Here is a 15,231-nt window from a genome sequence, read left to right as displayed (position 1 = left end):
AGGAAAAATAAAATTTTGAATTAGTTCCTTTTACAAAGGAACTTTGTCCCTCGTTGAATAGGAAGAGGAAAACTCTTGTGCTTATATATGAAAGCACTTCTTCTAGCTCTTACACAGTTGAGAAGAGAACAAGCCTTGCGCCGTTGTCGACGTTACTCGGCTTTGATTGATTGATAAAAATTTTAGACCAAATTTATTTTCTTTTTCCGTCATTTAATTTTTTTCTTTTCTATTTTTGCACGAAAATTTTAATTTGAAAATTTGCGGCATTATTTTTTAACGGTCAATACGCGACCAAATATTACATTTATAATAATTTAAACCGCATAGACACCTTATCAAACGAATAGGCACTTTTCCACCTGTTGAGACTCAACTTTGTTAGCTATAAATAGAGAGGTTTAGCCTCATTTTCCCCTACCAAATTTGAAAAAACTCTTCCCTCTCTTTCTCTCTTCTGCCTCCTGCATTGATTTTCAAAGCAACGTAAGCATTTCATGTGATTTGCTCCGCCATTTAGGTTCGTCGATGTTATGTGATTTGAAGTGCTGCTATCACATAATAGTTATTTCGTTCTATCCTAAGAAGAATTAATCCGAAACCTAGGCAACTGTGAGGGGATTAAATTCTTTAAGGATATACAAAAAACTTATGGGCTCGAAATTTTCTGTTTTTATTTTCTTTAAATAATGTATTCTGATTTTCTCGTTTTGAATACAGAGTAATAAAAATAAAATCCTCACTATTGAGTTACTTGTATATTTTTTTAAGTAATTATACGACAAGTAGTGTGTAAAACTTCGTCTGTGTAAATATTATTAATACCTGGGTTGGTTGTTTCCATTTTTTTGAATCCTAACATTAATATTTTTTCTATTACAATCAGATGTGGAGCTAGAATTTAAAATTTATGAGTTTAATATTTTAATTCTTTTAAGTTACTGGATTCTTAATTAACAATTTATACATAATTCGATGATTTTTTATGACAAATACAGAATTAGGACAAAAGTTATTGGGTACAGCCGAACCCGTATCCAAAGGGCTAGCTCCGCCCCCGCTTACAATACGCATCCTATTTTTTCATTTCTAATTCCTGCATCATTGAGTCATATATATTGTTTGGACGGGTTAATTAAAGGCGCGCAAGAGCAATTGATAGTCAAACATCAAAGTTTTAATTTTTAACTGCTAAAATCAATTTAAAAGGCTGATTTTGGACAAGAGGAGTGTTATTGATGAGCAAGTTGATCCGTTGATTTTGATAGATAAGTTATATTACTCGAAACTTATTGCATTAATTTATCCTAAACTGTAGGGACAGTATGGGGATGGGCATGCGTTCTTCAAGAATCATGATTTGTACTCATTATTATAACAATAATTCAGTATATTTTTACAAGTGATGTATGTGACAGTAGAATATATGCAGCATTACTCCTACCCTGGAAGGGCAAAGAGACTGTTTTCGAAAGCTGTTACACTGTTAATTAAATTACGAGTTTAAAATTTAAATCGATTTACACTATAGTGATTTATGCTCAATGTCGGAAATAAGAAGTTCAATTAAATAATTCAGTATTTATATCAAATCAATAATTACATAACATATACTCAATCTTTTATACAATCATATGTCTCTGATAGCTTTGGTCAAGCTTCTCCAACTCCAAAAGTATTTTTTTTTCCTAAGTTGAAGTGTTTGACCAAACTTTTTTAACAAAAACGTACTTTTGTGTAGAAGCAAAAGCATTTTGGAAAAGCATAAAAAATTAGTTTCTCCCCTAAATCACTTTTTTGAAAAGCATTTTTAGGAAAAATACAAGCACTTTTTAAAAGATTGGCCAAATACAAATTGCTCCTCAGAAGTGCTTTTCATATTAATTGTGATGACCCGGAAGGTCATCTAGTGTTTCTCAATTCTGTGCTTTTAAGCCTTAAAAATCTCCTTTTTACCCTCCTCGATTTACCTGCGCAGTCGGAGCGTATTTCCGGAAAGCTTTTATGTTAAAAGTTGATGAAAATAAGAATTTTTGCCTTAAAAGTTGATTTTAGTTGATTTCGGTCAACTTTTTGGGTAAACGTATCCGGACCTGTATTTTGACGGTCTCGGTGGGCCCTTGATGAAAATATGGGACTTAGGCGTATGCTCGGAATCGAATTTCGAGTTCCCTAGCTCGAGTTATGATTTTTTTTTAAAAATTAAAAATATAAAAATCTAATGGTTTTAAAGAATTGATTGATGTTTGGCCTTGTTGATACCCGGACCGTATTTTGCTTCCGGAACCCAGTACAAGTCCAATATAATATTTATAACTTGTTTGTGAAATTTGGTGAGGAACGAAGTTGGTTTGACGTGATTCAGACGTCTGGTTGAGAAATTAGAACTTTTAAAGTTTTCTTGAAAATTTCAATTGATTTGATGCTAAATTTGTAGTTCTAGGTGCGAGCAAGTTCGTATGATGTTTTAAGACTTGTGTGCATGTTTGGTTTGGAGCCCCGAGGGTTCGAGTAAGCTTCAGATAGACTACAGAGTGATTTGAACTTGGAAAAGATTGCCGGTGCGTCTGATATTGTTGCAGGCCTCTGATCTCGCATGGGTTCGCATTTGCGAGCTTCTCATCGCAAATACGAAGAGAAGCTGAGCCAACAATGTTCGCATTTTGCGAAATATCCTTCGCATTCGCGAATGGAGTCTCGAAAGGGCAATGATCGCAAAATGCGATCACTGAGTCGCAATTGCGGAGATCCAGGCAGCAGATGTGTGAAGGACTTCGAATTGGCTATCGTCCCTTCGCATTTGCGGGCTTCGCATTTGCGAAGGCTAGGTCGCATTTGCGACATCTGCAGCTGGTAAAAGTGACATGGACGGGATTTTTCTCCCATTCTTCGAATTTTCAAAACTTTAAATAGAAGAGGCAATTTTCCAAAAAGCTTTTCTTCCCCAAATCCTAGGTAAGTGATTCTAAACTAGTTTCTTTCAACCCTTCACTTCATTTTACAAGATTCAACCTAGAATCTAAGATTTTCATGGTGGAATTGGGGATTTTTGGGTAGAAATTAGGGATTTCAAAATTTGGAAATTTAGACCTCAAATTGAGGTCGGATTTCAAAACTAATTATATATCTGGGCTCGGGGGTAAATGGGTAATCGGGTTGGTCTGAATTTCTGGAGTTGGACCAAGCGGGCCCGGCTGTTGACTTTTGTTGACTTTTTCAATAATGGCCTAAATTGAATTCTTTATGACCGTGGGTGATTTCTAAGGCTTATTTTGAATCGTTTCGCTGGTAATTTGCTAGATATTGTTGGTTCGGAGGCTAGTTTGAAAGGCAAAGCCGTGGTTGAGCTTTGAGTGATCCTTGGAGCGAGGTAAGTGTTGTGTCTAACCTTGACTTGAGGGAATTAGGAACCCTCGAACTATTTGCTATGTGATTCTCATGTGAGTGGCATATATGCAAGGTGACGAGTGCTTATACGCCGCCAAATTCTCCGATTTCCTTGATTTTTCGCTTTTCCTTAATTGTTCTCCTTCCCCTCTTAATTGTTATATGCTCTAAATACTTTCCATGTTTAACTGTTACGTGTTAATCAATATTTTCGTCTGTTAACCATGTTAGCTCTTTTCATAGTTCCCCTAATCCCTGTTATCTGCTTAACTTGACTTGTTTGCACCTTCTAATTGTAAATTGGGTTGGTCTTGTTATGTAGTATTATTTGTGTAGATTCTATATCGAACAAGGTTTTCTTTTCTTGGTTCAGTTTGGTATTTATTCATCATAAAAGCCTTGTGATTTAAATTGTTGATTTGACTGTGTATACTGAGTGTTTGGTAATGATATGGTAGGATCGGGCTGCATGCCGCATCAGGTGTAATACAGGTGGATTGATAAGGTGTAACAAGGGTGAATTCATATTGTACGCGGGATCGGGTTGCACGCCGCAACAGGTGAAATAAGGGTGGATTGATATGGTGGAATAAGGATGAATTGTGATATTGATATTGATATATGGCAGGATCGGGTTGCGCGCTGCAACAAATCTATATTATTTACTGTTATTGATATTGTAACGGTGGAATAAGAGAGGATTTTGCATTGTCTGGTAGGATCAGTTTGCGCGTCGCGACAACCTATAATTTCCATTTCCTCAGCTACATTGTTTCCCGGTATTATTATTTGACTGGTAAGGATTGGTAGATTATGAGCGACACTGGTTTATTTTCGAGGCTGTGGTTATCATTATCTGTTGGTTGTTTAAATTATGTTCAGTATTTCCATCATTCTGTCATTATTATATACTGCGTACAGGTTATAATGTAGGTGACCCGCCTTAGCCTTGTCACTACTTCGTCGAGATTAGGCTCGGCACTTACCAATACATGAGGTCGGTTGTACTGATTAGGGTTGTTCATTTGGATCGGATGTCCGAAATCCGAACCGATCCATTCAATTTCGGATTTCAGATTTCGGATTGGATCGGATTTCGGATTGTGTTTATTAAAATTCCGGATTTCGGATCGGATTGGTATATTTTAATCCGATCCGATTCGAAATCCAAATTTGTTAGGCAATGTATAAATACTACACTTTAATTTCTGATAGTCAGTACTTCCTTTACATCTTCCTCTAAGTTATTACCTTTACAATTGCTAGCTTTAGCTATATTAGCACCATAGTACTCTCATAGTTGCATAAACATAAATTTTTCTTAATGTATTGCCTCTTTTACAAAGAAAATATACATATTAGTCAACCTTGAGGCATAATAATACGATCCGAAATTCGATCCGATCCAAACTTTAAAATCTGATCAGGACCCGATATAATTCGGATCGGATTCGGATTGCATTTTCTAGAATTCGAAATCCGAATCCGAAATGTGCTAAATCCGATCCGATCCGTGCACAACCCTAGTACTGATACTACACTCTGCACACTATGCAGATTTTGGAGTCGATCCCATCGGCGATTATTAGAGTGCCTGGATTGGACATCAACGGAGACTTGAAGTACGACTGTTCAGCACCCGCAGCTCCTGGAGTCCCCATCATCTTTTCTTTTTAGTTGTATAACTTCATTCAGACATCTTTGTACTTATTTCAAACCTTTATATGTATTACTTTAGAAGTCCGTGCATTTGTGACACCAGGTTTAGGGAATTGTAATAGACGTTTGGTTGGTTTAGTTTCCGCATTTATACTTAGAATATATCTGTTATTTCAGTTCGTTATTAATGTCATCATTTAAACGATTAAAAGAAGCAAATTGTTCTAACTTTGGCTTGCCTAGCAAGTGAAATGTTAGGCGCTATCATGATTCCGATAGTGGGAATTCCGGATCACGATATTAATTAGCCAAACACAAATCGATTCTTACCAAAAATGTTTTTGAGAAAAATATATTTCAAAATAAGCTGCTTTTAGAAGTTTGCCAAACAGGCTATTAAATGGCTTGGTTTTATAAACCAATAAAGGAGATCTTTTTCTACTAATAGATCCCTCGGGAAAGACATTTTTAGGACCAATGAGTCAACGACATATACAACATCAACGTTCATACTCTATCTTCTAGCTCTTGCGAACAGTTCAATAAATAAGTTATGTTACTTCCTAGTTATATATGCTTCTTCTTCAACTGAGTTATACTAGTGTTTTCATAAGCTCTAAAATCTCTTATTCCCTGAAATTCTTGTTTCAGATTTTATTCATATTTTTAAATTCTAAATCAGAAGAAAGCTGTGATTTTATGGGAAGAGATATCAACCGGACTCCGGCATCGTTATTGTTAGCTTCTTAACTTTGTTACTATATTTTAATTTTAAGTTTTATGTACTAACAATGTAAATATTATTAAGACAATCTATTAAGAAAATATTTATTATAAACGTTGCCTGGTAACTTAATTAAGAAAATGATAATTAGCTTGTTATTATATGTTATTGTACTAATTCTATGTTACTATTTGTATAGGTAATATCGACAGAGCAGTAGTGAATCTTCCCGCCCTGGCGCCAAATATTAAAAATCCAAAAAGCGTCAAATATGACGTCAAAAAATAAAAGCGGAAATAGAAAATAAACATCTTAGGGTTTGAATTTCCTGCAAAAAAAGCCCTACAATACAAAAGAGGGCAAAGACAATATGCGCACAAGTAGGCACCAAAAATATTCTCATCTCGCAAAAGGAACCACTGTAGAAGTAACCTCCGACGAAGAAGGGTTTAAGGGAGTGTGGTTCGAAGCCACAGTGCTCGGTGCGTCTTCCCCCGGTTCGAAGAGTAAAGAGGTTTGGGTCGAATACAAAAGTATTGTTGCTGAAGAAAATGGTTCAGAACCGTTAAAGGAGGTTTTGCATGTGTCTTTTGTTAGGCCGGTGCCTCCGGTTGAAAAAATTGAGAAGTTTGAGCTGTACGACGTTGTAGATGCCTTTCATAAGGATGGTTGGTGGACTGGTGTCGTGACACGTGTTCTGGAAGATTCTAGATACCAAGTGACTTTCGATAACCCGCCTGACGAGCTTGAATTTGGGGTTTCTGAGTTGAGATTTCACCAGAAATGGGTCAAAAGGAAATGGGTCCGACCCGGCAAGCAGGTAATTTTCTCCAGTTCAGTATCTTTATGTTACTAGGGCTCAGCAGTTTCTTAGCTAAGGATGTATTTGGATGCTACAGGTACGAAGGAAAATGTTTTTGCATGTGTTTTTGGGGGAAATGTTTAACTTTCAGATATCATTTTCGGGTGTTGGGGGTATAAAAATTGGGTATTATGATAATATAGAGTATGATATTGTGTGTGTTCTAGTGTTCAATGAGAACTATGAGGTCTCATGTTTAAATCCGACATAGTAAAAAAAAAACTAAGTGAATGCCTTGGTGGGTTGAGTTACCTTAGAGTCACCTCGTACTTGGGAGGTAGCAAGTACTTAGTGGAATAGCTGAGGTGAGTTGCACAGAAGCTAGCCCAGACACCAGCAACGTCATAAAAAAATTTTTTTGAGCATTAAAGTCCTTTTCCCCTTTTTGGTGAAAAATATCTTCATTAGAGGAAAGATGCTTTCACATTTCAAGGGAATCAAACGTTGAGATATGATTTCATAGAGGAATACATTTTTCATCATACCAAAAATTCAAGTTACCAAAAACACCCTTTGTTTCATCTTCTATGCTGCGTTGTTTTAAATTCTACTTTTAAGGTTGTATTCTTCTTGTCTAAGGTTGTTATTCACTTCTATTCTTGATTTCTATAATTGTCCTCTTACCTTGTCATGTCTGATTGTCGAAAGAGAACAGGCTCATTGATGTTTAGTGTGGGAGAGAATGTGGAAGTATCATTTGATAGTGATGATCGCCGTGATGCTTGGTTTCCTTCAACTGTCCTTGAACATTGTGGAAATAGCTCTTTTTTGGTGGAGAGCTATCGGCGAGCCTCTGACAAGAAGGCGATTGTTGAGAAAGTAGTAGTTGATTCATTCCATATCCGGCCTATTCCACCGCGTATCGTAAACAAATTCAGCTTGCTGGAAAAAGTGGATGCCCTTTATGATTATGGCTGGTGGAGTGGTGTCATCACAAGGGAGCTTGATGATAGTAGGTATATTGTCTTTTTTAAGCACACAAACAAGGAGATGGAGTTGAACGACTCGGATTTGAGACCTCACATGGATTGGAAAGATGGGCAATGGTTTACTAACGCTCGGGTATGGTCCATTTGAATTCCTTTGGTTTTTAGGTCCTGTTGCTGCTTTTATTGAATCAGACTGCTATTATATTCTTTCTTTCCAAGTGGTCATAATGATGGGTAGTAGTTCTATTGGTAGCTTGTATAATCCATCTACTGTTGTAAATTGTAAATAGCAATGCCCCCCCCCCCCCCCCCCCCCCTAAAAAAAAAAAAACCCCAAAGAAACAAACCAACCCAATGTGAGTGAAATCTGTTTATTTAAGTTGAAATATGAAAGCAGTGAATGCAACTCTATTAGATGGATGACACTCGAACGAGATGCTCTTTTATTCCTAAGTTGTGAAAAGGTAATCTTTTCAATGTTGTTAGATAATGAGTTGGCATCTTGTGTCTATCGAGATATCGCCAGTATCAGGGTGTGGACATCAGTTGCTTTGTATTTGAGGAAGATATACATTTACCTTGATTTTACCTGTGAAAAGATGTATGTATAACAAAAAACACATACTTATTTTCTTTGACTGACCTTGGGTGTTACTCTAAAGCTCATTATGTGTTAACATTTGCTACATAAGTTCTGCCTTTCCTTTTCTAACTCGTTCTTAAGTTGGTGTTTCTTTTGACTTTCTGAATTGCATTTCCCATTGTTAATATGACTCTAGCAAAGAATTGCTGACTCGATAATGCTCTCAATCGATTGGATTTTGTACATTGTCTAAGCAAAGTACACGGTGCTTAATTAAGCAGTGAGGTTTATGTTGGCATTGTGATTCCAGATCTTTGCCGTACATTATAAATGTGGTAAAGTGCTGTTCTACAGGCCCTCCAGTAATACTTCACACTATTTTTTTATAAGGCGAATGTCTACTTCAGTATTGCTAAAGCTTACCAGAATATACTTTCAGGAAGTTTCAGTTCCTTCAGATTCTCAGACTAAGGGGAGCAATAACTGCAATGACGCTGGTATTTTACAAAAAGTTGTTCCACTTGGAAAATCAACCAATATGAATGATATCTCTGAGGAAAGAACTCGACATTCTGTTAAGTCTATAGAGGATCCTAATGAGAAACCTTCAACTGACTATATTTCACTGGAGAAGACACCGCAGAAGGCCCTTTCCAGTTGTAATGCTGCTTCTTTGCAGGCCCAAGAGCTTCCCAAAGAGGGAACTAAAACTCCAAAAGCATCACTTAAAGCATGCAAACTTAGTGCTAAGCCTTCTGAAACACCCTGTACAAAGAGTCCCGCTGATTATCCCAGCCCAAATTCTGAATATGCTGAAATGAAGATTTTAGCACCTGTAGCTGGAGATGACCAGCCTGGTAATCACTCTTGGAAGAAAAGAACTGTAAGTCATTTCTCACTGCCAATATTTCTTGCTTGTGTAACTTTTTTTTCGGGGGGGGGGGGGTTAAGATCAATTAAAATGCATGGTGTCAATAGCAGGAATCTGTTGCTCCTTATGCCACCTTTCTGGTTTGAGTTTATGGAAATTAATAAAGAATGGAATGGGAGGTGTGGCATGCTAGAATGACAAAGTAAAAGCTAGTTGTGCGCGATGTCATCGCTTGTAATATTATGTTAATTGAATGTCCGTTGTTTGTTGAAAAGTTTGTCTTAGAATTTACTTCAGCTTTGAAGTTAATTAATATGATGTTCTATAAGTAGCGTAAGAGTTGCTGAATGTTGCCTCAACCGACCAGTTTATGCGAATAGATCACCCTTTTTCTATTGGAAGCAAGGCTTGTGGGTGAGTCAAACCAGCTTGGGAGCTAATTAAGCCTGTCTTAGCTTATAACCGTTCTAGCTGGAGCTAACCCAGTTGACCAAATGAGCTAATCTGTGGTATATAAATGCTCAATACGCTAAACTTATGTATTTTTTGCTTTCTCATTCTTATATTTACTATATTAATATGCTGGTTTAATCCCGATACAGTCTTTGTGCTGGAGATTTATAATACCACTGTTACCTTTCCCAAAAAAATATGCTGGTTTAACTATAAATTTCCACTGCATTTGATTTTTTTAATATGCGAGTTTAAAGGAGTTTACTATTCTTCCATTAACTATCTAAAGTAATAAATCAGTGACCAGCCTAAAAGCCAACCGTGCTCATCATCTTCTTAAAATCCACCTAATAAGTTATCTTCTGCTTTCTGTATCCTTTTTTTTCCTTCATTGATGAAAGTTGAGCTGCTTCGTTTTTGTTTCTCATACTTAATTATCTTCAAATCTTTTTCTCGATCTCTTCTCCTATCCTCCATCCATTTGAAGGAAACTTAAAGAACGGCAGTGTCCATCTCAATCTGTCTAGCGGAAGTGGTCTTCTGGGAGGTGATTGATATGAATTTACTCTATTCTCTCAGCTGAGGATCTACTCCAATGAATGTGGTCTGAGTTGAAGCTATTGTTTCATCTTTCCCATATTTGTCGTTTTGTTCATCCTTTACAAGAATATTGTTGGCAAATGAGTAATTGCAATGAATTCTTCTGGTTCTTTTTGCTGATTCCGAGATTGCTCCCTTTTCAGAAGTTATCTCTTATGTTCTTGGCTTAGTTATAACGTGCTCTCTTCAAACATCTCGCCCTGTGCTACTTATTCATTTTGGGGGAGCCAAAGCGCTTCGTCTGCCAAGGTGTGGATTTCAAAGTTTTGACTTGGCTTGGCTTGTTTACCCCTAATTGGGTGGTGAAAGGTCTAGGAAAATTCTCCATTTGCAGCATGCTCTTTCTTCCTGCTTTAAATGTGTCAATCAGAGTTCATGATTAGTTCATTCATCTAACTTATCCAAAAAGGAAAATAAATAAAATGCTCAGTGCCCATCCAAATATATGCAGAGGAAGAACTGCCAGGAACTTGGTCAAGAAAAGGGTGGGACACTCGAGAAGTTGCAAGGTGCAAAAGGTATTATTTGTTTGCATGGTAGGTTATCTGTACTTGCTGAAATCTAGGTACAATTTAAGATCTGTTTAACAGGTAGCAAGGGAATTGCAATAGAAAATGCTGCTGAAATTACTCAAAAACGCTCTAAACGCAAAGAAACTGATGTTCCTATCGTCATGGGGCTGGAGTGTACTAAAGTCAGGAGCTCTGGGACTAAAAGATCTCGTCAGATTGATAATGAATCTTTGGAGCCTATTGGGGATCTGAAGCAGATTGATGCTGCCATAGACTGTAGACAGGTAAACAGAGATTCAAGGGCTAAAATAATTTCACTCCACAAGCTATTTTGATACTTGCTGCATGCTTTGAGAGTTCTTACTTTATGACTAATACCATGTTGTTTATACTCTATTCTTTTCGGCTACTTGTAAGACTTTTGTTAAAAGTCCAGCTCCTTAAATTGAAGACCTCTTGATTCTGGTTTTACTGGCTGGTTAACCACTTTGTAGTTCTGATTTTTCCTTTTCTGTAGGAGACCAAACAATCAGGTGATGGAGACGGCAGTCAGAAGAGAAAAAGGGGAAGGCCAGCGAAGAAACCAATTTCAACCCCAACAGGTAATCATAAATTCCTTGGGCCTAGAATTTGAGTGTGGAAATTATTTTCAGTTTTCTCCTGAAGGTGATCTGCTCTGTTTTCTTGTAGTTATGGGACCAAATGGAGATCATTCAAAAGATGAGAGCTCATGTCCTGTCGAGCTAGCAATTATGGTAAATGGAGATGGTAAGGAGCAACTACAGGTTCAAATGGGGCACACCCGAAAAAGAGGGAGGACAAGGAAGATGCCCGCAACAAAATTGTCAAGTGAGAAAACAGGTCAGTCTTTGTTCCAGCAGCATGAGAAGCATTATATAAAACGGGGAAAGCGACAGACAGAAAGTGTAAATATTGAATCTCAAGCTCAAGGTGAGTAATGGCTTCTGTTATAGTAATTGCAATTTTGGGGGATTATGTTGGCAAGTGATGCATGGTTTTGAGCACTTTTTTGGATCTCTTGAATTTTGAATGCTTTATGCGATTGTTTAAGAGAACAGCTTGTATGATGCAACAAAGAGGAACAGCTCCTCTTTGTTGAGCCTCTCAGTCCTTTTCTCATTTTCAAAACTTCCTTTTGGCCTTCTGTAGGTTCTGTTGACACTTCTGGAGTGAAAACTGTTGAATCAAACAGGATTGCAAGCGATGGTGAGGAAGTTCTTGCTGAATACAACAAATTAGATGATCAACCACTCGCAAAGTGGTTTGAAGAAATGCAGTCTCCAACTTCTGTTGATGGATCAAGTAAGCTACTAAGCTTTCATTAGCCGCTTCCTATTCTGGCTGTTGTTTGATTATAATTTTTCTCCTCCAGGAGTTGCACCTGCATGTGATGCGAAGCAATGTGCTGAGATAAGGGAGAAACAAGACATGCCCATCCAAACTCCTGTCGACGGGACCCCAACAACCCAGACTGAAACACAGAGCTTGCCTTTTATAAAGGATTCAGATGTTTGGTCACTGTTTGAAACCATGGCTATTTTCCAGAAATTTCCTCAGAAGCCACATTTCCGTCCATTGGAACTCTGCAAAGAGAGTAAACGTGAGGGACTAGCTATAGGTTGTATGGTAACTTTTTCAAGCATTGCAGAGAAGACTTATAGATTGCACTTTGACGACCCCAGAAGCTCCATTGAAGAAAAACTGGAGACTCTCAGCGACTTGGAAAAGCATGGATTTGAAGTGCAGCCTGTAAGAGATCATTTAACTTTCTTGTTGGCGATGAAAGATAAGAAGGAAAAGCTTGAAGCACGGGCTGCAGATATCGATAATCAGATTATCGTCCATAATACAGACAAAGAAAAAATTGAACGAGAGATTGAAGAGAACAACAAACAAATAGCAGAATTACAGCATAAAAATTCTGTGGCTATTTCAAGGAAGGAGGTTATGGAGCGTGAAATTGATGGTTTGAGGTCTCAGTTGGAGGATATTCAAGCAGACCTGAAGAAATGCACATAATGAATTTGATCTGTAGCTGCTACCAATGTCGCCGTTGTGGTTAATCTTGAAAAATGGTTTGCTGTTATTGCATGAACAATATTATAGTCACTAGTTTCGTAGTTGGGTTGGTGTTGTCAACAATTTGGGGTTCACGTCGAATGTTGTATATGTCCTGTCGATAACTTATTGTGTCTGAAGTAAGACATGTTTTTGAATTGTTATAGTTAGCCCCAGACAACACTAATTGAGCCTTTAAGGTTCAAAATGAATTTGGAAACTGATCTTAACCATGGGTTTCCTCCGCCCGGAGGAAATAGTTATGTGATGAATCTGACGTTGTAGTTGATTGTGCCTTTGTTAATTTATTATTCTCTTGTTAGTCCTTAAAGTTAATATCTATTTTGTTAGTATATATTCTTGAGATTAATCTAAGTAGGGGTGTCATGGCTGTTGAATGTGAATAACGAAATGTTGTGTTTGTACCTGTAAGGGTTTGTGCATTTGCAGAAAATTTTTACGCGTAAATAAGGTGATATGTCAAGTCGTTGGCACTGTATTTTACAGTATAGTTTCCTTGATAAGTTTCGGATAAGTGAAGTAACATAGAAAAAATATCAATACTTGAAGATACGTGATTGAAGAAGTTATTAACTATAGGTTAAAAGAGGTTATGACAGTCATTTGATTGTGAATCCTCACTTCAGTCAAATGTGTGGAACATGTGGAATATAAGCAGCATGTTAGTTCTAACGTGCTTTTTTACCCGCTATTTAAATTTGGATAAGTTGAACTTTTAAGGTTTGTCATTAAACCCATTATATTCCTAACTACTAGTAAATTTTTATTGATGAATTTATACTTTGCATCCCGATACTGGCAAGCTGCATTTGCCCCTTCTTCTAACTAAGGAGTAGTAAGTATTATTTAGTGACAATATTTAAAAAATTGCATGACAATATCAGTGTTATGATAGTTGTTGGGTTCGGTTGTTTTTCAAAGTGTGTTTCTTGCTGTGAATATGCGCATTTAGTTTGTTCATTTACTCTTAACTTGCTTGTTTAAAAGGTTCTTGAAAGGGATCAAAATGAGGTTCCTCAACCGGTCCTTGGTTGTCATTTACTAGTTTGTGAATTGGGTGGTATTTGGTACTGGAATAGATACCTGAGCTGTCAACCATCTTATTAATTAACTCACTTAGCCGCAATATTTATCCTAACAGTACAGAGTAAGGTTGTGCAGTTTGACATATACTTGTAGTTCAATTATCTTACATATTTACTTGTGTAAAAGAAAGTTTATACAATGATCTTGATACTCTTTATCAAATTTGATTTAATTTTCCTAGCATACAGCAGCTGTAAGTATTTGATCCCCTGCTTTCTACTCTAATTTGGTGAAAGGCTTTAGTTATCATCAATTTGGTTTGTCTCTTTCTTCGTGGCTCGCAATTAAACGAGACGTCCTTTCTTCTTTACACATTATTATGACAATAAATAAGATAGCTAAAGATTTCAACTGCATATCGCACTACTCATTTATACTGCTACACCTACTGTGGCCAACTTCTCTTAAATGCTATAACTACTTTCCAAATAGAGTAACATGTCCTCTATTGCAAGTTGAAATAATCAAAGATGTCAACCTATATTTTTAAATGGCTAACATCGTGCAAGAATGGCTACGTTACTTGATAGAAAACGATAGTTGCTCTATTTAAAAAAAAAAAATGAAGTATCTTTCTAGGTCCCTTAAAAAACACTAGAAATGATTTCTTCCCGTTTGACGGACAAAAAGTTACCCGATATTTGTATTGTGGGAGGTAGCAGGTGCGGTAAAATTGTCGAGGTACACACAAACTGATCTGAACACCACCGTTATATGAAAAAAATAAAAATACAAGTACCAAATGGTTTCCAGTTTCTGAACGCTTTTTTCTTTGTTTTGTGTTAATTTTCTTTCTTTATCAAACACTAGACAGAGTAACATGATGGTACTAATTTAGGTAGAAAAAGAGGGTGAAGATTTTTATGGGTGCATCGCAATTGGCGTACATCATTGAAGAGAAGTAAATTGGAAGAGCAGCGGGGACCAACGTCCAGATTCATCATACAGCTAATAGCTACTATTGTACTCCCTCCGTTCATTTTTACTCTGGTTCACTATTGACTTTGCACTCTTTAAGAAATAATAAATAAAATGCATAATTTATCATGATACCCATTTTAATTGGTGTATAGTCTTAATGGATTTGAAAAATGATTTGGAATGCGTAACTAATGCTAAGGGCAAAACAGGAAAAATAAATTATTTTTCTCTTGATATGCGAAAAGTGACAAGTAAAAATAAATTTTATTTATGGAATACTTGACAAGTAAAAGTGAACGGAGGGAGTACTATTTAATTCCGCGAAGTGGTTGACTGGGCATCCAATTCAAAATAGTTAGACAAGACTTTTGGTCTTAAATACGTCGTGATATTTTTATATAACTATATAAGAGTATGTCATTAAAGATAAAATGAATTTTTAAAGAAAGGTATAACTCTTTTTGAAATAGAGTAGAAAATACCAGTAATTAGCAACACATATAGCACTATAGCAGCAGTAGTAAGAGTAATGTTTCAACTACCT

General features: G+C 36.7%; 1 protein-coding gene across 3 annotated transcripts; it reads left to right on the top strand.

Moving 5' to 3' along the window:
• Positions 6,069-12,979, top strand: LOC109229958 (DUF724 domain-containing protein 6-like). 3 transcript variants are annotated; one of them, XM_019395505.1, is made up of 9 exons: positions 6,069-6,590; positions 7,281-7,694; positions 8,584-9,027; positions 10,520-10,586; positions 10,659-10,864; positions 11,098-11,182; positions 11,271-11,441; positions 11,751-11,903; positions 11,974-12,979. In XM_019395505.1, exons 1-9 carry the CDS (start codon positions 6,141-6,143, stop codon positions 12,618-12,620), a joined length of 2,637 nt encoding a protein of 878 aa, XP_019251050.1. In that variant the 5' UTR covers positions 6,069-6,140; the 3' UTR covers positions 12,621-12,979. The 3 variants fall into 3 exon arrangements, with proteins under 3 accessions (XP_019251050.1, XP_019251047.1, XP_019251053.1); XM_019395502.1 differs by having other exon boundaries at positions 6,074-6,590; positions 11,271-11,531; XM_019395508.1 differs by having other exon boundaries at positions 6,151-6,590; positions 7,288-7,694; positions 11,271-11,531.

The sequence above is a fragment of the Nicotiana attenuata genome, chromosome 1, assembly GCF_001879085.1.
Source record: "Nicotiana attenuata strain UT chromosome 1, NIATTr2, whole genome shotgun sequence".
Taxonomy (NCBI): Eukaryota; Viridiplantae; Streptophyta; class Magnoliopsida; order Solanales; family Solanaceae; genus Nicotiana; species Nicotiana attenuata.
This window is presented reverse-complemented; position numbering and strand designations above follow the sequence as displayed.